The sequence below is a fragment of the Lithobates pipiens genome, unplaced genomic scaffold (assembly GCF_037356315.1).
Source record: "Lithobates pipiens isolate NorthernLeopardFrog02 unplaced genomic scaffold, aLitPip1_a1.2 Scaffold_22, whole genome shotgun sequence".
In the NCBI taxonomy this organism is placed as follows: domain Eukaryota; kingdom Metazoa; phylum Chordata; class Amphibia; order Anura; family Ranidae; genus Lithobates; species Lithobates pipiens.
In genome coordinates this window covers 224,544,574-224,572,421 of record NW_027507784.1, presented here as the reverse complement: position 1 = coordinate 224,572,421, position 27,848 = coordinate 224,544,574, and the positions used below count along the sequence as shown (strand labels likewise).

At 43.9% G+C, this 27,848-nt stretch overlaps 2 protein-coding genes across 15 annotated transcripts in view; one reads left to right on the top strand and one right to left on the bottom strand.

The window, feature by feature from the left end:
* Positions 1-27,848, top strand: part of CLEC16A (C-type lectin domain containing 16A) — a 1,523,862-nt gene that overhangs the window by 1,347,440 nt on the left and 148,574 nt on the right. For 9 of the 13 annotated variants that reach the window (XM_077448874.1, XM_077448871.1, XM_077448877.1 and 6 more), the window contains one exon: positions 14,009-14,104. The exons of 3 other annotated variants lie outside the window; for them this stretch is intronic. In XM_077448874.1, coding sequence (XP_077305000.1) covers positions 14,009-14,104 — 96 coding nt within the window. Of the gene's footprint in view, positions 1-14,004; positions 14,105-27,848 lie in introns of all 13 variants that reach the window. One more of the 13 variants, XM_077448879.1, reaches the window with a different exon arrangement.
* Positions 15,750-26,834, bottom strand: LOC143924531 (uncharacterized). 2 transcript variants are annotated; one of them, XM_077448884.1, is made up of 4 exons: positions 26,465-26,833; positions 24,387-24,555; positions 19,967-20,079; positions 15,750-16,965 (listed from the first exon to the last, which is right to left on the bottom strand). In XM_077448884.1, exons 1-4 carry the CDS (start codon positions 26,503-26,505, stop codon positions 16,950-16,952), a joined length of 339 nt encoding a protein of 112 aa, XP_077305010.1. In that variant the 5' UTR covers positions 26,506-26,833; the 3' UTR covers positions 15,750-16,949. The 2 variants fall into 2 exon arrangements, with proteins under 2 accessions (XP_077305010.1, XP_077305011.1); XM_077448885.1 differs by lacking the exon at positions 19,967-20,079 and having other exon boundaries at positions 26,465-26,834.

Below are 27,848 nucleotides of genomic sequence, written 5' to 3'. Positions count from 1 at the left end.
TGTGTCGTTGTTTCATCCTTGCTTCCTCACAATTGTGTGATTGAAGGGGAAGAGGGGGATTGCTCATCAATTGGTGGAGGCTGCTACAATCAGATCTCTCTCTCTATTATCCATGAGATATTAAGCCTCAGACGCTTATAATCCTTGTGGAGATATTTTCTTTGTAGTACCTTCAGAGGATCATTATCCTGAAAAAATGGACATCTCCTCTGGTCGTTGACCCCCCTGGTATCCAGGTTAAATAAAGTAACCACGATTCCGGTAAAAGGGACTCCTGCCTTCAAGGATCCTGCCGACAGGAGGGCCCGGAGCAGTGGCCCGGTCCATGTTTACGGTAGTGGGGTCAACGTTACAACCTGTGCTGACCACATCCTTGGTGTCGCAAATGCTTACTGAATGGGAAAAGCTGTTGCACTGTGAATTGGAGAAGCAACAGTCTCACCCAGTCTGTGTAGAGCTGGCAGACCAGTTGGTGCATGGCCTTAAGTATGTCTGTGATGCGGCCCTGGATATGATCTCCCTGCTCTCTAGAGCATCAGTATCAGCAGTGGTGCTACGGCACATGATTTGGCTGAAATGCTGGTCTGTGGACTAGGCCTCTAAAAAAAAAAAAAAAAAGCTCTGGCGGATTTGCCCTTCCAAGGTTAGAGGCTTTTTGGAGCTTCAGAGGATGACATTATTAAAAATGGGAAGAGCACATTGCTCCCACAGTCCAGGAAGGGTAAGGAGCCACGTCGTAGGCAAGGGCCCTCTTTTTCCGCTCAGAAACGGCTTTTGGCGGCTACCGCTGCAAGAAGGGGACCTTCTAGCGCAAGGTCTGATACTTCATCCTGCTTTACCATTGCTGGTTTTAACGGCATGGCTGTTGAAAACCAGGTGCTAAAGAACCGAGGCCTCTCAGACTTGGTAATTTCCACTATGCTGAGGGCACGGAAGTCTTCTTCTCTGAAGATTTACCATTGTACATGGAAGGCTTACATCTCCATGTGTGAGGAGATGGGGTGGCATCCACGCACTTATTCTGTTTCCAGGATCCTGCTGTTTTTGCAGCGAGGAGTGGATCAGAAACTTGCCTTAATCACCATCAAGGGACAGATAGCCTTGGCTGTCTTTTTCCAACACCCCTTGGTGACTCACTCATTGGTGAGTACCTTTGTGCAAGGGGTTCGACACGTAGTCCCTCTGGTTTGACCATCGCTACCTCCATGGGATCTGAATCTGGTGCTATCGGCGCTTTAGAAACCACCATTTGAGAACAGGGAGATTTCCTTGTTTACACTCTCTCAGAAAGTCCTTTTTCTAGTGGCTATTACATCTGTCAGGACGGTTTCTGAGTTGACAGCCTTGTCATGCAAGTCTCCCTACCTAGTCATCCACAAGGATAAGGCGGTGCTACGTCCGCAGGCCTCTTTTCTTTCCAAAGTTGGTTTTGGCATTCCATCTAAATGAAGACATTGTGTTACCTTCCTTATGTCCTAAGCCGACACATCCAAAAGAAGTTGCCTTACATTCCCTGGATGTGGTCCGGGCTCTACGCGTGTATCTGTCTGCTACTGCTCCTTTCCGGAAGTCAGACTGTCTGTTTTTCTCGGTGGCTGGTCTGAAGAAAGGTCTGGCGGTTCTCGTCGACCACCATTTCTCAGTGGATCAGACAGATCGTTGTTCAGGCCTATGCCTTAAAGGGGCGGATGCCCCCTTCTCCTGTCACGGCTCTTTCCACCAGGGCAATTGGAACCTCCTGGGCTTTTCGCCATCAAGCGCCTGTCTCCCAGGTGTGACTTTCAGGTGACTTGGTCATCCGTTCACACTTTCACAAATGCTTGCTTTGGCCGCAAGGTTTTGCACTCGGCTGTGTAAGGTTGCAATTTACGCTTTCTTTAAGTTACAAGTTTGTTGTGAATGCGTCTTTAGATGCATAAGTTGGCCGCAGGTTTTGATGGTGACCATTTAATATGGCAACTCCTCTGTTGAGGTGTTCCTTTTGTTGTGGGTGAAGTCATGTTTTGCTGTTTCCACCCCTCATTTTTGACACTGCTTGGGGACGTCCCTAAGGTCAAGAATTAAAGAAGCCGTGTCCGTCAATGAACGAAAGTGAAAATAGTATTTTTGTACTCGCCGTAAAATCCTTTTTTCTGAAGTTCATTGACAGACACAGCACCCACCCTTCCTACCTATGTTTGTACTGCTTTTTGACAAACTGAGCGGCAGGGTGAGGGGTCAAAGCCAGAGGAGCCACCCCCTGGGCGGTGCTGTGCAGTTTTGCTGTTTTTACATGTTTTACATGTTCTGCTTAGTCCTCTCCTGAAGGTGGCCTGATAACCCTCAGGTCAAGAATTAAAGGAGCGGTGTCCATCAATGAACTTCAGAGAAAAGGATTTTACGGTGAGTACAAAAATCCTATTTTTTTAATGCAAATTTCAGTATTTATGTTACAAACAAGTACAATATGCAATTAAAGTGATTTAAAGCGGAGGTCCACCCTAAAGTGGACCTTCCGCTCATCGGAACCCTCCCCCCCTCTGGCGCCACAATTGGCACCTTTCAGGGGGGAGGGGGGTGCAGATACCTGTACAGTACAGGTATCTGCACCCACTTCCGGGATAGCTCTCTGCGGAAAGGGGCGTAGATTACGCCCCTTTCCGTAAGTGCCTGCCCCTTTCTGCAAGTGCCCCGCTGCCTGCTGGGAAACACACAGATCCCAGAGGCAGCGGGGACCGTCCTTATTGCGCAGCGCAACTCGCGCATGCGCAGTAGGGAACCGGGAAATGAAGCCGAAAGGCTCCATTTCCTGATTCCCATACCCAAGATGGCGGCGGCAGGACCTGAGAGACGATCTAGAGATCGGCTTCGGGTGCCGACATTGCGGGCGCGCTGGACAGGTAAGTGTCACTATTTTAAAAGTCAGCAGCTGCAGTATTTGTAGCGGCTGGCTTTAAAAAAAAAAAAAAACGCGGAGTCCCGGCGGACTCCCGCTTTAAGGGAGATTTCAAGGTTAAAATAATTTTTCTTACTATTTTTGATAAGAGCGGGTTAATATAATCCGTTGTTTTGTCACCTGCAGTGGGTCAAGAAAAGAATCACTCCCCTTTAAAATAATCAAATTTTTTTGCTTTGCAGCTTGAAATTAAGACAGATGCAGGTTTTGTTTTAGCCAGCTGGATTTACTCTTATAACAACTTATAACATCCAAATAAAAGATATAAAAATATTACATTTCTAACTATTCAAGGAATTAAAAAAAAGTTTTAAATGGGAACTATTAAAATGTAAATGAATAAATAGAAGACCCATTAACTGCACAACGACACGGCTGCGCAAATGGGCATACCTGTACATCCCCTTTAAATTGCGGGCTAGTGGGCACATGATTGCCGTGTGCTGCGTGAGCGTGCCTGCAGTTCCCGCGGACTCAATGTCCCCCAAGGGCCCACGATCGTGGCACGGAGAGGCAGAACGTACAGATGCCTATGTAAATAAGGCATTTCCCTGTTCTGCCTAGCAACATGACAGGGATCTACTGCTCCCAGTGATCAGGAGCAGTGATCTGTGTCATGTTCTAGTGAACCCATTCCCCCTACAGTCAGAACACAGTGAGGGAACACAGTTAACCCCTTGATCACCCACTAGTGTTTAACCCCTTCACTGCCAGTTCCACTTACACAGTAATCGGTGCATTTTTAGTCTGTAGGGTTCAGTATTGAATTGAGTTACCCTTTGCAGCTATAACAGCTTCAACTCTTCTGGGAAGGCTGTGCACAAAGTTTAGGAGTGTGTCAATGGGAATGTTTGACCATTCCTCCAGAAGGGCATTTATGAGGTCAGGCAGTGATGTGGACAAGGCCTGGCTTGCAGTGTCCACTCTGATTCATCCCAAAGGTATTCTATCAGGTTGAGGCAGGCCAGTCAAGTTCCTCCACCCCAAACTCACTCATTCATTTTTATGGACCTTGCTTTGTGCACTGGTTCAAATCATTTGGTGGAGGGGGGTTATGGTGTGGGGTTGTTTTTCAGTTGTTGGGATTAGCCCCTTAGTTTCAGTGAACTCTTAAGGCGTCAGCATACAAAGACATTTTGGACAATTTCATGCTCCCAACGTTGTGGGAACAGTTTGGGGATTGCCCCTTCCTGCTCCAACATAACTGCTCACCAGTGCCCAAACAAGGTCCATAAAGACATGGATGAGTGAGTTTTTGGTGGAGGAACTTGACTGGTCTGCACAGAATCCTGACCTTAACCCCATAGAACATCTTTGGGATAAATTAGAGCAGACACTGCAACCCCGGCCTTCTCGTCCTCATCAGTGCCTGACCTCACAAATGCGCTTCTTGAAGAATGGTCAAACATTCCAATAGACACACTCCTAAACCTTGTGGACAGCCTTCCCAGAAGAGTTGAAGTTGTTATAGCTGCAAAGGGTGGGCCAACTCAATATTGAACCCTACAGACTAAGACAGGGATGTCATTAAAGAGGTTGTATGCCCGACCCAAAAAAACACCTGTAAGGCAAAGGCATAATGAGCTAGTATCGCATACTAGCTCATTATGAAATACTTACCATAGAACAAAGCGGTTACCGCTGAGGGAGCCGACATGTTCTCTCAGTGTTTCTTCCAGAGCCGCAATGATGTCACTCTGTTCTGGCAAGGAGCTCCGATTTTCTGGCAGGACCTGCCAGACCTTCAGAGCGCATGCGCCGTTGATGTCAGCGGCTTCATGCAAGGCGAAGATCTCTTAAACTGTACAAGTCTAGGAGATATTAATTTTACCTACAGGTAAGCCTTATTATGTAGAAATGTGCATGAGGACAATACAAGGGCTTTAAAGTTCATGTGTGTAAAGGCAAGTGTCCCAATACTTTTGGTAATATAGTATATATATTCTGAGGGCAACCCCCTGTTGCTTTCAAAATAAACATATCATTGCTGCAGCTGAATGGCATACACAGTAAGAACCGAACATTAGCTCAATAAAACAACAACTTTTTTTTACTGAAATCTCTGCCAAAAATTGTTTTAAATATATATACCGAAGCATAGGGGCTATGCGCCCACTGACCACCTTATATATTTTTAGCTGTGGATGAGATATCTCCTCCCACAGTGATATATATATTCCGAGGGCAACACCCTGTTGCTGTCAGAATAAACATATCGGTGCTGCAGCTGAATGGCGTTCCTGCAAAGCAAATAATGGTTAACAATAAAACACAGGGGGGTGTGCTCTGGCCATGGAGCTGAGCAGACACAGGGAGCAGAGCAGAGCAGAGGGGCTTATGCCTACACAGAGTAGATCAAAGGCAGGTACCTGTGTCTATTCACAGCAAGATCTGAGGGGATATTTTGTGGCTGCTATGCCGGCTGTGTCCACCGCGACCCCGACGGACATGCCACTGCCAAAATCATCCCAAAAAGGGCAACAGCAAAAAAAGTAACAGGAGACATCTGCATTGAAAAGCCCAACTGAACAGAACACCAGGAGCAGAGGTCGCTCCCTGAGGCATCCACCCCTGTATGACCACCCACTGCACTCCAATCAGCTGTGACAGGGACACAACTAGAGCTAGAGTGGATACTTACAGCAGCTGAACTTCAGTCTATGCTCAGAGCCCTACCAACAAAAGCTGATATGTGTTCCTGGCAATCCTAAATAAAAGACGCTTTCAATTTGGAAGTAGATACGATTAAACAGAAGTTAGTGGGTATATCATCTGCTATAGAAAAACAAACTATTACTTCAGCAAAACTATCTGCGCATTTGGAGAAAGTGGAAAACGCCCAGGAGCAATACAATCAAGTGTTAATAGCAACATGGCTTAAAATGGAAGACGCAAAAAAACGCATGATAAGGAACAACATTAAGGTGCGTGGTATCCCTGAGGCAGTCCCAGGCCCTGAATTATATGTAAGAATTATATGTAACAATTTCTGCAATCCTGAATACAATACTGGAATAATCCACAGACCACCATATTGAATTGTACAGGGTGGCGGGACCCAAAAATCCCCCTAGATATTTTAAGAAGAGCTTGGCAGCGAATGGGACAGGTGGAGTGGGCAGGGGTGCAGGTCACTATTTTACCTGGTATATCCAAAACCAGACACATGGGGCATCTTACAGCTAGGGCCAGCCATTCGATATCCGTGTGAGAAAGGAAGGTAATTATTTTCAACTATCAAACCCAGAATAATTGCCAGCCCTATGCACATATCTTGGTGCAGGAGCCAATGAAGTACCTAATTGGATGGCCCCCTTGAAGATCGACACCCTCTCGATTAAGAGAGGACAGCTACAGAGATGAAGGGCAAATGGATCTTAGTAAGTGAAAGGTTTAAATATGCTCTCTATAGTATCAGAGAATTCAACAATGTAGATATGAAGGCCATTTACAGACTACAGTAAACTGTACAAAATGTATTTATTTATTTTTTATTTTTTTGAAGGGAGGGGGCCAGGGGAAATGTGTGGAAGGGGAGTGAAGGAGAAGGGAAAAAGGAAAATGGAGGCAGAGTGAATAAAAATAAAATGTGTAAGATTGTCATTCTAGTTCATGTATAAATATAATCGCTAATATATCCCACAGAGATTTAATTTGAATAAGGGTAGACCACTAGATTGCTTTTAGAACATACAATAATCACTGTCACTGGTGAAATTTGGACTTTTTGTGTGTTGGTTTGTAAAGGGAGAATGAGGATCAGCGATTAGGGATGGGAGGAGGGAGACAAGGAGGTGAACACAATAAAGCCCTTGGGCTCCATTTCCATTGGTGTGACTTGTCATGCGACTTTGGACACATAGGGTCGCGTGCCAAGTCACAGCCCACTGATTTCAATGGCACTCACTCCAATCTATGCGACTTGGAGTTGCAGCAACTTTGAAAAGGCTCCTGCACTACTTTGGTGTGACTTTTGATGTAACTTTGGTCCTGAGACTATAAGTTGGGTCAGGGCTGCACACGGGGTCGCAATCGGAGTGGCACTCTAGGTTGCGCAACTTTGGGTTTGCGTAGCCTAAAGGTGAGAGAAATTAACATTTTTGTTTTTTGTTTTAAGGGTGGAGGAGGGAGTGGGTTGGGGGAAAAGTGAGGGAGGGGGGAGGAAAGAAAATAAGAAAGATGGAAAATGTGTAAGATTGTCACCATAGTTTATGCATAGATATAATTGTTAATATATCCCATAGGGATTCAAATTGTAAAAGGATAGACCACTAGACTTTTTTAGAACATGCAATAATCACTGCACAGATGAAATTTTAACTTTGTGTGTTTGTTTTTAAAAGGGGGAATGAGCATTGGAGATTAGGGGTGGAAAGAGGGAGACAAGGAGGTGAACACTATAAAACACTAAAGGTGGGAGAAATTATTTTTTTGGGGCTTTTTTTAGTGGGATATCTGAGGCTATGCAACCTCAATATGCTAAGGGTCATATACAGTTATGCCAGTTGAATATAATAGTGGTCCTGGTTATAGGAAGTGAAAGGTGGAAGAAAAGGAGGAAACTATCACTACAACACTATGGAATGAGAAGGATTAAATACAATTATCAATAATATTAGCATAATTTTCTCATTGGCATGAAATAATTAACTGTCTCCTTCCAAGGGTTGGCGTGTGTGTAATTTTTGTTTTTTTGTTTTATGTATTTTACTCCTTTAACTTATCTTTATTCTTAATTTAACTAATAGTAATGGGAAAAAAAGAAAAAAAAAGGTGGGTCTTCATGGTTTGGCCTACAGTGTCTGTAGGGTTTTGTGACCAGACACCCCCTAGCATAGCTAGATAATTTACGATCACAGGTTAACTCCCATAGGCGTCTGCATTATAAATTTGGTAATAAAGCAGGAAGGCTGCATGCACGCTCCATTCATGCTCCGTCCACATAGGCCTCCCTTCCGATTATCATGCCTACAGAGAATCAAAAAATGACCAGTAGAAATAGCAAACCGTTTCAAATCAGATTTCAGATTTTTATTCAGCTCTATAAAACCTTCCGGATAAAATGTCCCATATGACGTCACTCCAGAAAGAAGATCTAATAAATATGCATCTCATAGACTCTTCTCTCCCAAAACTCTCATGTGAAGAAAAAATAGTACTTAATAAACCTTTATTGGAAGAAGATTTTAATAAGGCCCTAAAGAGTATGCCAGTTGGAAAAACCCCAGTACCCAATGTATTCACATTGTTTTATTATAAAACATTTAATCAAATCCTGGCCCCCAAATTCACATTAGCTTTCAATTTTATATTAGATGGTGACCCTATTCCAAAGGATACTTCCCATGCGCATATAAATGTTCTGTTGAAACCGGACAAAGTCCCCTCGCTTTGTGCTAGCTACAGGCCAATCTCATTACTATACACCAACCTAAAATTGTTTACAAGGATAATGGCAATGAGACTAAACATTATTCTCCTGTGTGAGCCTACTAAAATACCAGCAATGCTTCTCTCCAGAGATGCTGAGAAGGCATTTGATAAGGGTGAGTTGGAGATTTATGGGGAGTGTCCTTCGTTATATAGGGATAGGAACAAACGCAATCAAATGGATAGTTCATCATATGACCATCCAATGGCTGCAGTCAAAGATAATGGAGCCCTGTCCACTAGTTTCACATTGGCAAATGGAACACGCCAGGGATGCTCCCTTTCTCCGCTACTCTAGACATGTGCATTCATTTTCGTCCGAATTTCAGGTATTTTCGTCATCGTTTTAACAAACGATAACGAAAGTGCAGAATCCGAAAAAGGAAAGATCCGATGTAAAGAAATGCTTTATTTTAATTTTCGTTGTAACAAGAGTTCGATATAGATAGGAGATTCTAGATGACGCTGACAATAACAATCTGTGTCTATCGAACCTGTGGTCGAATGTGCCTAACCTTAAATCTATTAATCCAGGATTATTCTACATAGAGAGAAAAGATCGCTGCTGGAATTGGGTGGGGAAAGTAAAATAAAAATGATGATGATGAATGTTATTGGCTGATTGTAAACAAAGAGGAGGAGCACACACGTACAGCCAACTTACTTTCACATACGATTGCTAGCAGAGAGAGACACACACACTGAATCATTTCAGAAGACAGTCAATCTTAGCTGGTCCATTTGTCAGAGAACCTAAATTATTTAGTAATTAAGTATAAGCACAGTAGCAGAACAATAGTGAAGCAAGCTACAGTTCAACTTATCTTTTTCATAATAATCAGCTGCTATTGTGTTAGTGTTGTGAACTTGATATCATAGTTACATAGTAAGGTTGAATAAAGACACCAGTCCATCCAGTTCAACCTGAGTGTGTGTCTACAATTGTCCCTATCTCTGTACATTGCACACTCACATCAGTCCCTACCCTCAAGGAGCCCACAATCCAAGGTCCCCATTCATATACTAGGGCCAATTTTGTACAGAAGCCAAGTAACCCACCTGCATGTCTTTGGAGTGTGGGAGGAAGCCGGAGTACCCGGAGGAAATCCACGGAGGCACAGGGAGAACATGCAATCTCCAGGCAGGTAGTGTCGTGGTTGGGATTTGAACCAGCGACCCTCTTTGCTGCTAGGTGAGAGTGCTAACCACTACACCACTGTGTAGTGATAGTGATATTAGTGTTGCTAGTGTTATGATAGCCTCAGAGGCTGCACGTGTTGTGGGGGGGAGGGATTTATTATTATAGATTCTATATTATAGATTGAGATTCTATATAGATTCTATATACCCTATCTTGTTACCTGTCTGATCCGTGATCAGTATCACCATTCCATTTTCTGTTTGAACTATATAGATTCGACAAAGCAGCAAAAAACATACAAACGTCTAAGAAGATTCGACGGAGCAGCTAAACTATACAGAGTCATACAGTTTAGCTGCTCCGTCAAATCTTCTTTGAACATTCCACAGACACCATAAACCTTCAATGACAGATTCAACCTTAATTCATTTGGATTTTCGGACTAATGCAATTTTAAACCAAAAACAAAATAAATAAAAAAAGAATTTCGGTAGTAACTAAATAAATGTATTTTTCGGATGAAAACGAAATTCCAAAATGAAATATTTCAGTGTGCACATGTCTAGATATCAACTCTAGAGTCCTTGTTAAGACATATCAGGGGCAATCCAGATATAATTGGGATACAGGCTGAGGAGACATCCCATAAAGTAGCAGGATTTGTGAATGATTTACTCTTTTTCATTACTAATCCAGAAATAGCACTACCAAACTTATCGAGAGAACTAAACCGTTATTCACAACTACCAAGCGGCACATTTATCTAGAATTTTAGACTGGTGTAATCATACAGGAGTAAAGAGTTGGATACCCATTGAACAATCTATTACGTCTAACCCCCCTATTATAGGTATCACAAATAAATTTGCCTGCTTGATTAAATCAAGGATGATCAACTCTGTATCACTGTCAAATAAGTCACCAGTAATATGAAATCCTGAATTTCCATCAGGGCTGTATGACCCTCAACTTTGACAATTTATAGCAGTGAATACATTTAGAATTCAAGATTTTAGGGATTCGGGTCAATGTAAATCTACAATGGATATCCAGCTAATGTTCTCGCCACCTCTTCTGCTATGGCAAGCATGTTTCGTATACGACACTATCTTTTGTCACTACCATTTGATTCAATGACTGTGAACATGCCTACTGCTTTTGAGCAACTATGTGCATCGGCCCAAACTATTAGGCAAGGCCTGTCTAGAACCTATGCAGAATTGATTATGCCTTGGAATCCTACGTACCATCTTATATAGCTGCATGGGAAAAAGATCTAAATATAACAATCTCTGCGGAACAGAGATTTAATTTTTTATTTTGCACATATATCATCTATATCCTTCTGTTTTCAGGAATCTCGATATGAGATATTGTCTAAGTGGTATAGATCACCAGAGAAATTACACTGCATATTCCTAAACAAAGACCCTACTTGCTGATGTTGGGGAGTAGACAGAGGAAACCTTTTTCATATATTTTGGACATGCCTATATATGCCCATATTGGCAAAGTGTATGGACTCTTATTAGGGACATTACTGGTCTCCCTATAGACCACAACACAGCAGCTTGTCTACTGCATCTCAACTCACTCTCCAAAAGTAAATATCAAAAATCTGTGGTGAGACACCTCTTAAATGCAAACTACTATTAAAATAGGTCAATCAGGTATAGTAGATGACTTTCACAATGTCATTAGACAAGGTACTTGGGTTGCTCATGTTTTATATATATTGGTGAGTCTGGATATGCCCAAAAGGCACTGTTTTGTATTATAATCTTTGAAAATAAATAAAGATGAAATAAAAAAAAAAACAATAAAACACTGTAAGAATAGAACATTAACTCGATAAAGCAACAACAATTTTTGTGATTTTTTTTTTTTTTTTTTTTTACATTGTTTTTATATATTTTTTTTATCTTTTTAAACTTTTATTCTAACTTATGAGCTAAACTTTCCAGACTAGGGTCTGTCAAAATGGCATAAATAGTTTCCTGCCTAACATCTTTCGAGACCCTGTGTAAATGTGTGCCCTAAACTGTGCTGTACTGTACCCTGGCCTAATACTCTACTACAGTGTGGTAGCGACAGAAGTGGTCCTTGAGGCAGAGACCAGGACAGGTTAGCTTCTGTGTCTGCTGCAGACATATCTTTTTTGGGGAGACTTTTGCATCTGTGTACCAGGATGGCATCCCAAATATGCCTCTCATGCAGCCGACTCACTGCATCTGGATTGGGAGTTTGAGCCACAGCATCATCTGGATATAAAAGGGCTGAAAAGATTTCTTCCTGAATTTGTATAGGATACACTTCTTCCTGACATTTTGTATAGCACAAAAGCGTTGAACAGAGCCAGTTGAAATAAATATACAGACACATTCCTGTACCAGCATCTGGCTTTATGGGAAAATAAGTATGGTTTCATTATATGATCATTGAAATCCACCCCTCCCGTGTTAAGGTTGTAGTTGTGGACACAGGGGGACTCCTCAACAACACCAGACACAATTGTGATTTGGACTGTTGTGTCTGCATGAATGGAAGACCGGACAAAAACATCCCATTTGTCCTTCCACTTCACTGCAAGCAATTCATCATTCCTCAAGCAGGCTTTCTCCCCCTTTCTAAGTCAGGTACTTATAAGCCATTGGGGGAAGCCCTGGCGATTAGGTCACACGGTGCAACGTGAGTAAATTTCTAATTTAAAAGGGTTTTGTTGGGGCATATATAAGTCTGCAAATTTCTGGTTAAAGTGAATTATGAGGGGAAGAATTTTGTGGAGCCTAGTGCAACTCATGGATAAAAGAGCACCTGGCTGCCAGGGACTGCTTGAACTGCTACAAAAAACAATTACCTGCTAGTGCTAGCAGAGATCAGGCCTCATCTTGCTGACGTTGCGGTTTTGTATGTATCAGAAGTAACAGTGATCTGCTGACACTTCATTTGGGGGGGAGGGGCTAAATGCAGTTGCTGGCAGGTGTTGGGGCTTATCCTGCTAACAATATGTTTTTAAAGACACTATACTATTGGGGATGCTAGTATAGTTCTGGTCTGAACAAAGATATTGATCTATACTAGTACTGGAGGTTTATAGTGTGTCCGTGACAGTGTTACACAAATAACACAAAACTCTCCTCTTACCCATCTTCATCCTTGTGCACAAACACATAGGAAGTTATCTCAGTTCACATGGTTTCAGGCAGAGTCACAAAAGTATCTTTTGTACATATCGAATGTATAATAAAACATTTTCAATGGTATATTTAGCGGTCTGTGGTCTACAAGGAATCAAACAAGATCAGTTCATTGTTGGATATAAACTTAAAACTTGATTGAAAAATGCTACTATATCACCTACCGCCATAATATTGATTGAGTGAATGGAAGACAGCATTTACTGAATTTGCCTACTAGCATATAGGTGATCCCACTAAATTTAAAAAATATATCCTATCTGGCTTGCTACTCCAAAATTGGCCCCTCAAATTCTTGTAAACAGACTCCTAAAGTGAAACTGCTCTACAGATAAAAATCAGTATCTGAAACATGTCCACAGTAAACAATTCAGAAACAAAACAGACAACCCCTTGAAAATAATCTTTAACTTTATTAGCTACAAACAAGGTAATTATCTTGAAAGCTTCTTCCTAATCTGAAGAATGTTATTAACATATCATCACTTAATTCTAGAAAATAGGTTGTGAGTTCTCGGTTTACTTTTTCATTTACGCATTACTGCATAAGTGAAGTTGCGTTAACCGTTTTTCTTTTCAAATATTATTATTAAGATATTTTTCACATAAAAACATATATAAAATAAAAATATAAACGAAACGTAAACATGGATCCATCTCGAAATCTCAAAATACATTCTAGAATGTTAAGGGTATTGCGCCATCTCTCCCCCCTCCCATCACCCCCCACCCCAACCGTTTTTCTAACCGTTTTTCAAAACGTTTTATTACATCAGCTTCATGATCCCAGAATTCAAGATTACGTACAGTGATGAGGTAGACTTACTAAAGGAGTTAAGAATGTTCACTCAATAAATTGTATGAATATTTACTTAAAATATAAAATCTTGTGCAGGTGAAATAAATAAACATGGATTTTCTTTCACACGATTGGATGATTGATGTGAAACATTCTCAGCTTTTACTTGGACTTAATATGTCATAATCAGATAATATGCTGTAATACTAACATAGTATGACCGCGTGGCCTGTGATATTATCTATGTATTTTGTGATATATGCCAGAATTCAGACTTTTTATGCCAGAACTATAAGAGCTTTTTTGTTCACTTTACCTATGCTATTATCACTCTAACTCTATAATCCATGTCTTACTATGTAGCTTTACTGTCATGTTCTTGCTAAGCTGTTTCTGTCTGTGCAACAGTTTTATTGTGTCCTTTGTGCCTCTTCTTATGTGTTTTGTCCTCTTTGTTCGATTGTTGATTCCTTTTATGGTCTGTCACTGTGTTTCCCTCTAGTAAGGTCTGACAGGAAAGGAAGACGACAAGTGTTTAGTCTATCGGAGGCAGACAGTCATGGAGGACACTGGGTTTAGACCCTCGAACGGCAGCTGCCTCAGTGAGTCTTGCTAATAAACTATAGCAAATGACATTTCTGCTCATTTCATAAAATAATCTATCATTGTGCATAAATTAAAATTTTCCACTAAGCTCCATTGAAATCAAAATATCAAGGTTTCATATCCTTAGGTCATATTTACAGTTGTGCATAGGAATGTTAATGAGCTTGCATTTTCACATTAGAACTTCTAATGTAGAATTTGTTTAAAAGGCTTTTCTTTATTGCCTGTAAGTATTAACTTTGTAGAAAAGTTTGTTAATGTGCAGATATATTTTTATATAAAAAATAAACTTTAACATTAGTGAACATAGCCTGTTTTATGTTTTAATGACAGCTCTGATCTAACTCTAAAACCACGTATTCAGACATCTTTTCTCTGTGGAAGGCTTTAGAAGTTGGTGAAATTCACCTACTAAAACAGTGATATTTGGCAGATTATATGGCGCCTTATCTAATGTGATAAATATTAGTGTAAAAACAATAGGTGAAAATTCTCTGGATGGAGATGGGGCTCAGGTAAATATGAGGGGGCTCCTGCACACAGAAGGCTTTTTATCTTAATGCATTAAGATGAAAAAACCTTCTGACTTTACATCCCCTTTAACATTAATGCTTTATCTGTTTCCTTCCCTGCCAGTTCCCCTTAATAGATCTGATTTAACCCCCTTTAAACAAAAATGTTTAAGTTTGTCCAGAGCTCTTAAGGCCAAAGGCTGCCCCGTGCTGTCCAGTACACACCAAAATCCAAGGAAGGCCTAAGTGTCCTGGATTTCTAAACACACTATAAAGCATCACAACTCATCCAGTTGTCAGTGCTCTATTCGCAGCATGAACACCCTGACTGGGTTTCTATGGAAAGACAAGCTATACCATCCTACACCATTGACCTTTTATTGTGGCGTCGTCCTAAGGCTAGACCTCCCATTATGGTGTCTACGTTATCTCATTCCTTTGCACTTTGCGTGCACAACAGTCCGGCATTCGTTTCGGACTCCCTTAGACCATTTGTCTTGACCTTGTCTCATTGAACTAACAATTTAGAGGTGCCCCCCTCCGAATGGTTTGATTTTTTCAAATTGATCATTTTCTAAGGACCTTCCGGTCCTCAGAAGAGACCCCATTTGGCTTATGAACAATGGTGTTCTAAAGATTAGGGCTCCAGGGGTGGTTTCTCCATGGCTTATGTGTCTGCTCACCTCCCATCTGAAACATCCGTACATGCTGGCTTGGCAGAGGGACCTTGATTTCTCACTGGATCCAGAAACCTGGAGTTCCAGGCTTCAGGTCTCTTACAAAGGCATATTGGACTACTCTCTGATAGAGACTGGTATCAAAGTGTTGATGAGATGGTACTTGGTCCCTGCTTGCCTAGCCAGGATGTACCTATCTACCTCAGCAGATTGTTTTAGAACATGTTCCTCAGGGGTCAAGTCCTGGGGAAAAAAGTGTGGGAACTCCCACCCTTGATCCACTCCCCCATCGAAAAAAAATAAAAAATACACTCATATGCCTGAACGCTTCATAAGTGGTATTTTCCATCCAATTTTTGTATTGTTTGTATGAAGCTTAACTGTTTGTACATAAAAAAAATCCTCAATAAACATAAATACGGTAATTCTCTGAATAATCAGAATTCATTCAATTGGGCTTCCATGCAAATGTGAACATCATGTTCTGATCTTTATTAGGGAATTTTATTTTGTATATAGAGTGTTTATGTGGTGAGTTTACACTTTTCAATGAACAGAGTTTGGATAACACAGGGTTAAACGGAAAGGTCGTAAATTAACTGCACATTATCTGGACAGAATGCTTGGGGAAATAGTGATGTGTTCCTGCTTAGGAGATGTATGTTAGCTTGGGGGGCTGCAAACTCTGCAGGGCTCCAACACATACTCGCTGCTATTCCAACCCTTCATATATTTCCACATAAACTTCCCTCCAGGCATTAAACATTGCCAGGTATTGTGCTCAGCATACCACCCCAAAATGATGTTCCTCCCTCAGCTCACCTCTCTCCCTGCATGTCCTGTGAGCAGAATAGCTGATCTACCCATCAGCTAGACTTAGACCTGATCTACCCGTCAGCTAGCTGTAACTGACAGGTAGATCGAAGCGGAAGCTGTCATGGGGCCCACTACTGGCAATGCCTGAATGGTCAGGTGTGCGGCACTTACTATTGCGAGCTGTGTCAGCAGATGCTGGTGTAGCACCTGCCACACAGCTTGCATACTTCAAAAGTCTTGCAGGACACGGCTGCTAATGGGAACTGAGTTCCTGTTGTGGAAAAAGTACAGGAACCGCGTTACCCTGTGTTCCCGCAGGACTTGAGCCCTGATGATCCTTAAGAGGCACCATGCTCTACATCAGGTGTAAATGTTCTTGGATCAGGGGTTATTGGAATATGCGGCGTTTGGTCTATTTTATATATATCACCAGTGCAGTTTCATTGAAAACACCCTCTGTTTCCATTCATTGTTTGAAGCATAAAATGTCATTTATTTGAACAAACGTACGAACTGTGGGTAGCATATGTGAAGATACCCATGTTTTCCTCTCCATGACAAATACAAGATGGTGCTTTTTTTTGAGATTCCCAGGTCTCCCTTTTTTTTTGTTCTTTTCTTCTCTTTTCCTCTCTTTGATCTCTCGACTGCGCTGTTCCTTGAGCTCTTTTTTTCTCTTTCTCACTTTATTTATTGTATGTTTTATGTTGATGTTTGTTCCGCTCTCAAAACACTGACTATGTGTGGTTCTAAACGGACAGCTAAACTCTTGTCAGAGACTCCAGTAAATGGAAGCCCAATGCTTGATTTGTCTACCGAAGTAATCCAACTTTATTTTACTTCTTTGTGAAACTGAAATACAATACAATGACAAGATATCAGTACACATAGAATAAATAGTCTAGCATAGATGACATAACAGAAAGGCACTTACAGGTGATGATGTCTCAAGCCCCTTGGGAGAGAAACAGACATTCTCCATCCATATAGAATGGCAATCTAAAATGCCTGAAGAATTTCCTAAACCAAGTGTCACTTCCTGCCTGAGACATTTACATAACTAGAGATAAAGCTGCTACTGACTTTGGCCACTAGATGACAGTGGTAAACTACACATTCTATATACGTAACTATAACTAAATTAGCCTGTAAAGGCAGCACACTCCCTGTCTGATATAATACATTATGTCACTACTTATACATCTACTGTACAGGGAAAAACACACTAATAAGAAAATACGTTCCCGTCTATAACTGGTAACATAACCTAAAACATAAGTCCACAATATCAGTGTCTCTTGGCTATGGTACTTCAAGCTGGTAGCCCACATGAAGAAATAGTTTTATCCATAGACCCATCTTCGGATTGGAGAAGCCGCACTAGGCTAAACTACCTCCAATACCAATTGTAATCCACAGGATGAATTTTAACTCATGCCGTCAAGCCGTCAGTGATACACTCTGTTATGTATTGTGTCAACAGCATAACAGAATTACCTGTTCAAAGGAGAACAATGACATCCAAAACTGGTCTGGCGTACACTTTAACAGTCCCTTGTTTCATCACTTTGACTTCAACCTTTCTGACAATACCATCTTTACTTTGCAACGTATTTGTGACAATACCCATAGGCCAGTTGTTTCTGCTTTCTTGCTTATCTTTCAACAACACAACATCTCCAACTTTAACATTGGGACTGGTCTTAGCCCATTTCCTGTGACTTTGTAAGGTAAACAGGTAATCTCTCCTTCATCTCTTCCAAAACGTATCAGCCAAACACTGGACTTGTTTCCATTGCTTTTCATGAAGTTCTGTTGTACTAAAGTCTCCACAAGGGGCCGACAAAGAGTCTACCTTTTGGGTCAAGAGCATAGCAGGAGTAAGAACTGTTGGATTATCTGGATTTGTAGATAGTGGTACCAAAGGTCTTGAATTAATGATGGCCATAACTTCTGCCATGAAAGTACTCAAAGGGGCTGATTTACAAACGCTTTGTGCCATGAGTTGCGGTGCACGCCGATGCGCAACGGCCGTTTTCGTATTCACAAAGTATTTGCTCCTGTAACACAGCGCAATTCCCCATTTACTATCAACATTCTTCAACTCAGAATTAAAAGAAGGTGGAAGTGCCAATATTATGGGGGTGATGTGAGAAAGTATAGTTATAACTGTCCAAGTAGCAAATATGCCCAAACTGGAACGGAAAAAAGTAACTTTCTGGGAACAAGCCTGCTGCGCCTGCAAATACACTTGGAACTGTGTGAGGTCAATTTATGCACTGCGCATGCGTTAAGCAGCATTTGTGCACGTTCAAGTGCTTTGGTTCACTGCGCTGGCAAAATCTTAGTAAATGCCAAGCCATGTAGATTCATTTACATAAGCTGAACAGGTGTACCTCTCAACTTGACTTTTTTTTTTTTGCGCTGGTTCAATTCTATTTTTTTTTTAAAGCTATTTGCACACAGGTCATGTTAGCATTAAGAAAAAATAAAAGTTAAGAAGAAAAATGCGTGGGAGTCCCCTGCAATTCCATACCCGCCCCTTCAGGTCTTAAGGGGAACCCCTGTGCCAAAATAAAAAAAATGGCGCTTCAGGTCTGGCATGGATTTTAAGGGGAACCCCACGCAAAAAAAAATGGCGTGGGGGTCCCCTCAAAATCCATACCAGACCCTTATCCGAGCACGCAACCTGGCAGGCCGCAGGAAAAGAGGGAGGGACGAGAGAGCGCCTCCCCCTCCTGAACCGTACCAGGCCACATGCCCTCAACATTTGGGACCCCCAGATCCCGACCTCCCCCCATGTGAAATGGTAAGGGGGTACAAAAGTACCTCTACCATTTCACCCAAAAAAAATTACAAGAGACCGTTTTTGACAATTCCTTTATTAAAATCTTCTTTCATCTTCTTTCCTCTGGTCTTCTTCCTTCTTCTTTCCTTCATCCTTCGGTTTCTTCCTCCATCTTCTTCTTTCTCATATCCTCTTCTTCTTGCTCCGGAGTTCACGTCCGGCATCTTCCTCCATGGCGTCTCTTCTTCTCCGCTTCCTTCTCGGGCCGCTCCGTGCAATGGAAGGCACACACTGTGTGATGATTCCCTCCTTCTGACACTTCTTATATAACGGAGCCTCCCATTGCGCGGAGCAGCCCAAGAAGGAAGCGAGGAAGAAGAGACGCCGTGGAGGAAGATGCCGGATGAGAACACCGGCGCAAGAAGTAGAGGATCAGAGGAAGAAGAAGATGGAGGAAGAAACCAAAGGATGAAGAAGACCAGAAAAAAGAAGATGAAAGAAGAAGACTTTAATAAAGGACTTGTCAAAAACTGTCTTTTGTCATTTTTAACATTTTTATCACTTTTTTAGGAAAATGGTAGCCTTACCATTTTACACAGGGGGGTCCCTTTGTTAAAGGGGGCTTTGAGAATCTGATAAGCCTCCTGCCCAGACCCCCACAACCACCATCCAGGTTTGGGGAGATGAGGCCCTTGTCCTCATCAATATGGGGACAAGGTGCTTTGGGGGGGGGACTCCCAAGGCATCCTCCCAATGTTGAGCGCATGTGGCCTGGTACAGTTCTGGAGGGGTTTTCTCACCCCCCCTCTTTTCCTGCGGCCTGCCAGGTTGCGTGCTCGGATAAGGCTCCCGTATGGATTTTGAGGGGGCCCCCCCACGCCGTTTTTTTTGGCACTGAGTTCCCCTTAAAATCCATGCCAGACATGAAGGGCCTGGTATGGATTTTGAGGGGGATCCCCACGCCATTTTTTTGGCGCGGGTTCCCCTTAATATCCATACCAGGCCTGAAGGACCTGGTATGCTCTTGGAGGTTAACCCATGCCATTTTTTTTAAATTAAAGTCACCTGGCCTGGGGCGACTTAAAGTCGCGTTGTAAGTTGCTCCAAGTCGCGCTGTGATTCACACTCAAGTCGTGTCCAAGTTGCCTCCGAAAGTTGCGCTGGAATTCGTGTTGCCCCTGTGTGAATAGACTGTTTAATGATACACGGCATGAGCTATAATCAATGGCATATTATTATCTCGTGGGCCGGCATATTATCATCTGTTGCACTTATGCTTGCAACGGTTCATACGTTCACTTAATAATTTATCTGGCGCACAAATTAAGCTATGAACCGGCGCAGCGCATTCATCTTAGTAAATCAGCCCCATAGTCTCACGAGTCAAACAAGTAGGTTTAGCTTGGAGTAACATTGCATCTAAAATGCGCCTAGCTACACCTATTAACCTTTCCCAAGCACTTCCCATGTGAGATGAGTGTGGAGTGTTAAAGATCCATGTGCATCCTTTGTCTTCAAGATAGTCTAGAAGTTCTGCATCATTTGAACATATATGCAGCTCCTGGAGGCTCAGGATTGACTTTATCCTTTGGTAACTCTGCCATCTTTTGGCTTTCCAATCTCCCTCTGAGCTTACGGCACATGACACATTTGTGAATGATTGCAGACACTAGACATTTTCCACCAAGAATCCAGAAACCTACAGCTTGGATTGCACCTTCTGTCATGTGGCGCCCTTGGTGAACTATTTGATAATATATTACAATCAAAGTAGCAATGTGGTGATCATGAGGAATGATGACAGGCTGCTTCTCCTCATCTGACAGCATGGCAAAGGATAAGTGGCCTCCTACAATAATCCATCTTGATCTATAAAGGGACTCAATGCAGTCATATTCTTGCCTGAAAATATATGTGTTGTACAGAATAAATGATGACCGTCTTGGCTTGTGAAAGTTCTTCTAAACTGACTCTTTCATGGAAACCTCCCCAGCTTCTGGGTCGATCATCATTGGTTTTCTTCTGGAAGCTTTTTGCAACGTGAATTAGTCTTGCTATGACCCTGCTTAGTCTCTTGCAGTTGGAAAATCTTTCGAAACAATGCAGCTGCAGTCTAGTGTCAAAGGCTTTAGTACTGAAGCTTACTGCTTTTGACTTAATTTCAGGATCAGCTTCAGATTTCACTAAAGGGTAACACTGGTGTTATCAGGATTATCTACAACTGTCTGATCCAGAAAAGGTGGGCCTAAGAACCATATAGAGTTCTGAAGGCAAGCTATCTGTGTAGGCCTGGTAGCGTAATCTGCAGGATTTTGTTCTGAGGGCACATAGAACCATTGCTCTAGACTGGTTGCCTGTCTGATCCTATTCACCCGATTGGAAACATATAAGAAGAATCTCTTTGTAGTGTTACAGATATAGCCTAAGACTGTTTTAATGTCTGTAAAGAGCTTCACAGCATCTAGGCTTATGCCGCATGCACATGTAGCAGACTATCCGGCGGACTTAGTCTGGCGGACTGTCCGCCGGATTTTCTGAACGAGCTACCTGCCCACACACGGTACTTTTACGGAGGACTAAGTACGGCGTACTAAGTCCGCCGCACTTTTTAAATGAACGGACTCACCCACACACACGAAGGAAAGTCCGCTCATTTTGAGCACGGTTCCAGATAGCCGGGACCAGCGAAGTAAGCGTCGCCTGGTATGGACTTAAAGGGGAATCCTACGCCGAAAAATCGGCGTGGGGTTCCCCCCAGGTCCATATCAGACCCTTATCAAAGAACGCTACCCGGCCGGCCAGGAAAGGGGGTGGGGACGAGCGAGCCGTACTAGGCCGCGTGCCCTCAACATGGGGGGTGCCTTGGGGAAAGGGGGGGCCACAAGGGCCTCTTCCCGACAACCCTGGCCGTTAGTTGTCGGGGCCTGCGGGCGGGGGGCTTATCAGAATCCGTGAGCCCCCTTTAATAAGGGGGCCCCCGGATCCCAGCCCCCCACCCTATGTGAATTAGTATGCGGTACAATGTACCCCTACCCATTCACCTGTGAAAAAGAGTAAAAAAAAACCACAACACACAAGGGTTAAAATAGTTTATTGCACAGCTCCGGGTCTTCTTCCGTCTTTGGGGGTCTTCTCGCCAGACTCCTCCACTATCTTCTGCTCTTTTGCTAGCTCTTTCACTAGCGGAGGAGCCCGGCTTTCTTCTTCGCAGCCGCCCTCTTCTTCCGACTTCGGGGTCTTGTCCCCCTCTTCGGGGGTCTTGTCCCCCTCTTCGGTTCTTTCCGGGCCACCGTGCCTTCTTATAGCTCTTTTGCAAGTGGTGGCCCGGTCTTCTGTCGCCGCTGTCACCGTCTTCTGTTCTTCTCTTCTCTCAGGACATGCGGCGACTTATATAGGGACATCACCGGATGATGTTCCTGCCCATTATGATGTCACAGTCCCAGAGGATGGGACAAGACCCCCAAAGTCGGAAGAAGAGGGCGGTGGCGAAGAAGAAAGCCGGGCTCCTCCGCTAGTGAAAGAGCTAGCAAAAGAGCAGAAGATAGTGGAGGAGTCCGGCGAGAAGACCCCCGAAGATGGAAGAAGACCCCCGGAGCTGTGCAATAAACTATTTTAACCCTTGTGTGTTGTTTTTTTTTTTTTTACTTTTTTTTCACAGGTGAATGGGTAGGGGTACATTGTACCCCATACTCATTCACGTAGGGAGGGGGGCCCCCTTATTAAAGGGGGCTCACGGATTCCGATAAGCCCCCCACCCGCAGACCCCGACAACCAACGGCCAGGGTTGTCGGAAAGAGGCCCTTGTCCTCATCAACATGGGGACAAGGTGCTTGTCCCCATGTTGAGGGCACGCAGCCTGATACGGCTCAGGAGGGGGGGGGCGCTCGTCCCCACCCCCTTAACTGGCCGGCTGGTTAGCATGCTCGGATAAGGGTCTGATATGGATGGACCTAGGGGGGACCCTGCGCCGATTTTTCGGCTTAGGGATTCCCCTTTAAGTCCATACCAGGTGACAGGGCCAGCGACGCCTCCTTTGCTGGTCCCGGCTACCTGGAGCCGCGCTCAAAATGAGCGGACTTTTCTCCGGACGGGAAAAGTCTGTTCATTTCAAAAGTACGGCAGACTGGCACACACACGGCCGTACTGTTCGCCGAAATGTGAGTCCGGCGGACTAAAAGTAGTTTTGCACTCCAATGTTTCCGCCGGACTCACATTTCGGCGGACAGTACGGCCGTGTGTGTGCCAGTTGGGTAAAAAAAAGTCCGCGTGAGCCTACACACGGGCGGATTGTCTGGCGGAGTCCGCCGGACTTTTCCACTGGATTGTTTGATTGTGTGTATGAGGCATTAGATTAATCTCATCTCTCACTAGCTCATACAGTTCAACCGCTAGTACAGCTGCACATAACTCTAGGAGTGGAATTGTATGTGCCGGCCTAGGACTCAGTTTGGAGTTTCCCATAACAAATCTAACATGACAGACATTTCCTGCATTGTTTACCTTCAAGTAAGCAACTGCACCTATTCCTAGAACAGATGCATCTGAAAAAAAGGTTCTCTTTTACAGGCTTGTGACGATGAAACAGGAACATAACATCTGGGTATTTGTAAACATTGTAAGTGTCAGAGAAGGTGCACGTGTGCTCAATGGTACGTGTGTGCGCAATGGTGCACGGACATGCGCGCCGTGGCGCACACGCTATGGCATGGCTATTTTAGGCAGCTCTGGCTTCCAAACGGGTTGCTGGTTTTCTGTCAGCTTCCTGTTTGTGCCTGTTACCTGCTGTTTGCCCGATTGCCTGTGTTTGACCCGGACCGCCCCTGACTACGCTGCTCTCATCCACAATTGACCTTTGGCTTGCTTAACAGACCTCTCCGGAACTGCTTCACGCACTTTGTGATTACCCGTATTTGACCCTTGGCCTGTCTCACAGACTTCCTCGTCTGATTTCAGGGATCTGACCTTTGGCCTGTTTCACGTACTTGCCATTCTTTTACTTGATTCCCTGTTACCTCCAGGACTGTTTACCACCACACACAAGATCATCAGCCAGTTCCTGACTCCCAGTAAACCCACTACTCAGCTTATTCAGGAACCTACACCTGCTGGTGGCTAGTGCTTCTGCGTGCCACCCGCTCCCTGCATCACCTCCGAAGGATGGGGTGTGTGTAGTTGCAAGGGCTAACCGCTCTCTGCATCTCGGCCTCAGTAAGTAATTGTTGTGACAGTAAGGCTTGTAAAGACTCTGTCCATTGGACCCACTCATGGAGTCTCTCTTGTGAAGTAAGGCATCCTACTCACTTTCTGCACTTGACAGCTCACGAACTAAGGCCTTACCTTTTATGGTGACAGGTGCTACTAACCCGAGAGGATCTTAGAGACAGTTCACAGTGGATAGAATTCCTCTTCTAGTGAATGGCCTTTCTACTGAAGAAACCTGAAAAACAGGTGGGCAAAGTCTTTCAGGGCCTTCAAAGGTGTTTACCTTGTAGCTGCTTAGACAGTCTGGGTCCTCAGAAGTTACAGTTGTCTTATGGGCGATCACTGAAGTCCTATTGTAGGCTCTAGGTGGCTTTTCTGCTTTTGGCAGTTGACTGTTGGTGATGAAGGAAAAGCTTGGATCACACCTGATCTTAGCTTGCTGCTGCACAAACCTAGAAAACACAAAGAATGGGGGAAAGGGGACATCATGATCTTCTTTGTATTTGACTCCAACATTCAACCATTTTTCTTGTAGGTTGTGAGGTAGTTTCTCCACTATAGGATTAGTACCACTAGCGGTATCCAAATGTGCAACTCCTCTTAAATAGCCTTCTTCTTTGGCACACTGGACTTCCCAAAGAATATCACCTTGCTCTTGCAGTTTCAAATTGTCTCTGCTGTTTAGCTTAGGGAAAAGCTCCAATCTTTTCATTAGAGCACCTTTAATTGCTTCTGGTGATCCATATCTTTCCTCTAGCCTTTGCCAGGCCATATCAAATCCTGCTCAAGGGTTAAATATGTGTATCCTGCGCATCCTTCTTCCATGCTCTGCTGACTGCCATTTTATCATCAGGTCTAGCATCTCAGCTGCTTGTAAGTCTAAGGCCGCGTACACACGCGGGGACTGTTTGCTCAACTTTGTCCGCTGAACAGTGTTTCGGCGGACAGTCCGCTCGTGTGTGGGCTTCAGCGGAAAGTTTCAGCGGACAGTCTGACGAACAAAGTTTTTCGGAAATTCCGAAAAACTGTCCGCTGAAACTTGGTTTGAGCGGACAGTCCGCCCGTGTGTAGGCTTGTTCGTCAAACTAAGTCTCGCGCATGCTCAGAAAGAATTTACACGCCGAAGGTTGCATTGCAGTGTATAGGATGTCGTTTTCTAGTCCCGTCGTACATGCCGTTCACGTCATCGCGCACGGTTTCAGCGGACTGTTCGTTCGTCGTGTGTGGGCAAGTCCGTCCATGCTAATTTTGAGCGGACTGTCCGCTGAAACTGTTTGACGAACAAAGTTGAGCGAACAGTCCCCGCGTGTGTACGCGGCCTCAGTCTTTGACTGCATTCAGAAAAGAAGACTTCCATGCCCAGTAATTCATCAATAATTCAATGGGCAATCATCAAACTTGAGAGAGCCTGAATTAACCATTTCTTTACGGATAAGAAATTTAGTGACATCTTGTGTACTCTGGTGTTTGGGTTAGTGTAGTAAGGATTCACTTAGCCTGTTCCTTTATGTCTCTAATGGTTGATCTTTAATTGTTCTGGCACTGCTGACTTCATGGGTTTGTTTTCGTACACTCAGGGGTTCTGCTGGTTCTGGTTTAAATTCAACTGACTCTGGATTGGGAAACTGTTTTGTTGCATTACTGTTTAAAAGTTCTTGGACATACTCTGTACGTTCTACTGAGGAACGGGGTTTCTCGGGCACATCTGGGACTTCGTGGATAGACCCACTTCCAGACCGCTCATTATCAGCATAAGCTGTGGTCTCTGCTGCTGCAGCGGCGGCTGCACACTGACGCTAGAGTAGACTCAACTTTGCTTCCTGTTCTGATTTTTCTTTTTCTTTCTCTGCTCTTTCCTTCATAATGGCAGCCTCTTTCTTAGCAAATTCTAGCTGAACACGAGCTGCCTCTGCTTTGGCACGAGCTCTGACTAAAAGGGCACTTACTGATGAAATCTGACTGGACCTTGTTAATTTAATGTGAGCATGTATCGTCTTGCTGGACACTTGGCATGCTCTCCCTTCCTTGATGTGTCCCGGGTAGCTGATCTTCGGCCTTATACTGTCTTCCTGATCTTAGACTCTTTCTGTCTGTGCAGAGACTAATATCTCCAGGAGTGTTGCGCTTCACCTTTTCACTGTTTCGCTCCCAAAACACTGACTATGTTGTGGTTCTAAACGGACAGCTAAACATTTGTCAGAGACTCCAGTAAACGGAAGCCCAATGCTTGATTTGTCTACTGAAGTAATTCAACTTTATTTTACTACTTTGTGAAACTGCAATACAATACAATGACAAGATATCAGTACACATAGAAAAACTAGTCTAGCATAAATGACAGATGACACAATAGGCACTTACAGGTGATGATGACTCAAGCCCCTTGGGAGAGAAACGGACATGCTGTATCCATATAGAATGGCAATCTAAAATGCCTGAAGAACTTCCTAAACAAAGCGTTACTTCCTGTCTGAGAAATTTACATAACTAGAGATAAAGCTGCTACAGACTTTGGCCACTAGATGGCAGTGGTAAACTACACATTCTATATAAGTAACTATAAATTAGCCTGCAAAGGCAGCACAATGTTATTGTTATCTTTGGGCATACAGGGTGTCTTCTGATATGTTAATTGATGTGAATTTTAATGGATGAGTCACAACTGCACTCTGATTTCTTTGGATATTTTGCTGACTGGAAGCAGTTGTTGAAGTCCTGGTCTGGAATGATTTGTTACTGCCTCTCATACACAGTACTCATAGATTATGCATAGTTGCCAACTGTCCCAAATTTCCCGGGATTAGGACATTTGTCCTGAATTAATTTTGTCCTGGGAAATTTGGTTTGTCCCGGGAAATTGAATTTCCCGTTTTTTTGCCGCCGGCCGCTAGAGGACATTGTCTCCGCCGGCCGCCATTTTTAAGAAGACCAAAAATTGGTCTTCAATAGAAAACCTGTGGCGCCGCCCACCACCGCTGCCAGTGTGTGTGTGTGTTTAGTGCAGTGGGCGGTGCCACAGTTCAAAGCCTCCGTGCGGCAACGGCGCCATGTCGGGGGCCAGTTTGTCACTGTGGATGTCGGGGCGGGGGCCAGTCTGTCACTGTGGATGTGGGGGCCAGTCAGATGTCGGGGGCCAGTCAGATGTCGGGGGCCAGTCTGGATGTGTGGGGGCCAGTCTGTGGATGTGGGGGGTGCAAGTCTGTGGATGTGGGGGCCAGTCTTTGGATGTGGGAGCCAGTCTGTGGATGTGTGGGGGCCAGTCTGTGGATGTGTGGGGGCCAGTCTGTGGATGTGTGGGGGCCAGTCTGTGAATGTGTGGGGGCCAGTCTGTGAATGTGTGGGGGCCAGTCTGTGAATGTGTGGGGGCCAGTCTGTGAATGTGTGGGGGCCAGTCTGTGAATGTGTGGGGGCCAGTCTGGAGATGTGTGGGGGACAGTCTGCGTATGTCGGGGGCCAGTGGTATGTCGGGGGCCAGTCTGGAGATGTGGGGGCCAGTCTGTGGATGTCAGGGGCCAGTGGTATGTAGGGGGCGGTCTGTGGAGTATGTGGGGGGGGCGGTCTGTGGAGTATGTGGGGGGTCTGTGGAGTATGTGGGGGGGGCGGTCTGTGGAGTATGTGGGGGCCGGTCTGTGGAGTATGTGGGGGGGGCCGGTCTGTGGAGTATGTGGGGGGGCACCAGATGTAAGGGGGGCTCTGCTGATGGACACAGATTTGAGGAAGGTACCTCTGATGGGGCACCTGATGT

What these genes read in the sequence shown, in the direction of transcription:
- LOC143924531 (XM_077448884.1), bottom strand. Translation starts at nt 26,505, where the DNA reads ATGTCCGTTTCTCTCCCAAGGGGCTTGAGTCATCATCACCT. An exon ending in GGCTTGAGTCATCATCACCT is followed by an intron (nt 24,556 to 26,464) that starts GTAAGTGCCTAT and finishes TGTGTTTTCTAG; the next exon opens with GTTTGTGCAGCAGCAAGCTA. An exon ending in ACTGTCTAAGCAGCTACAAG is followed by an intron (nt 20,080 to 24,386) that starts GTAAACACCTTT and finishes CTATTCACACAG; the next exon opens with GGGCAACACGAATTCCAGCG.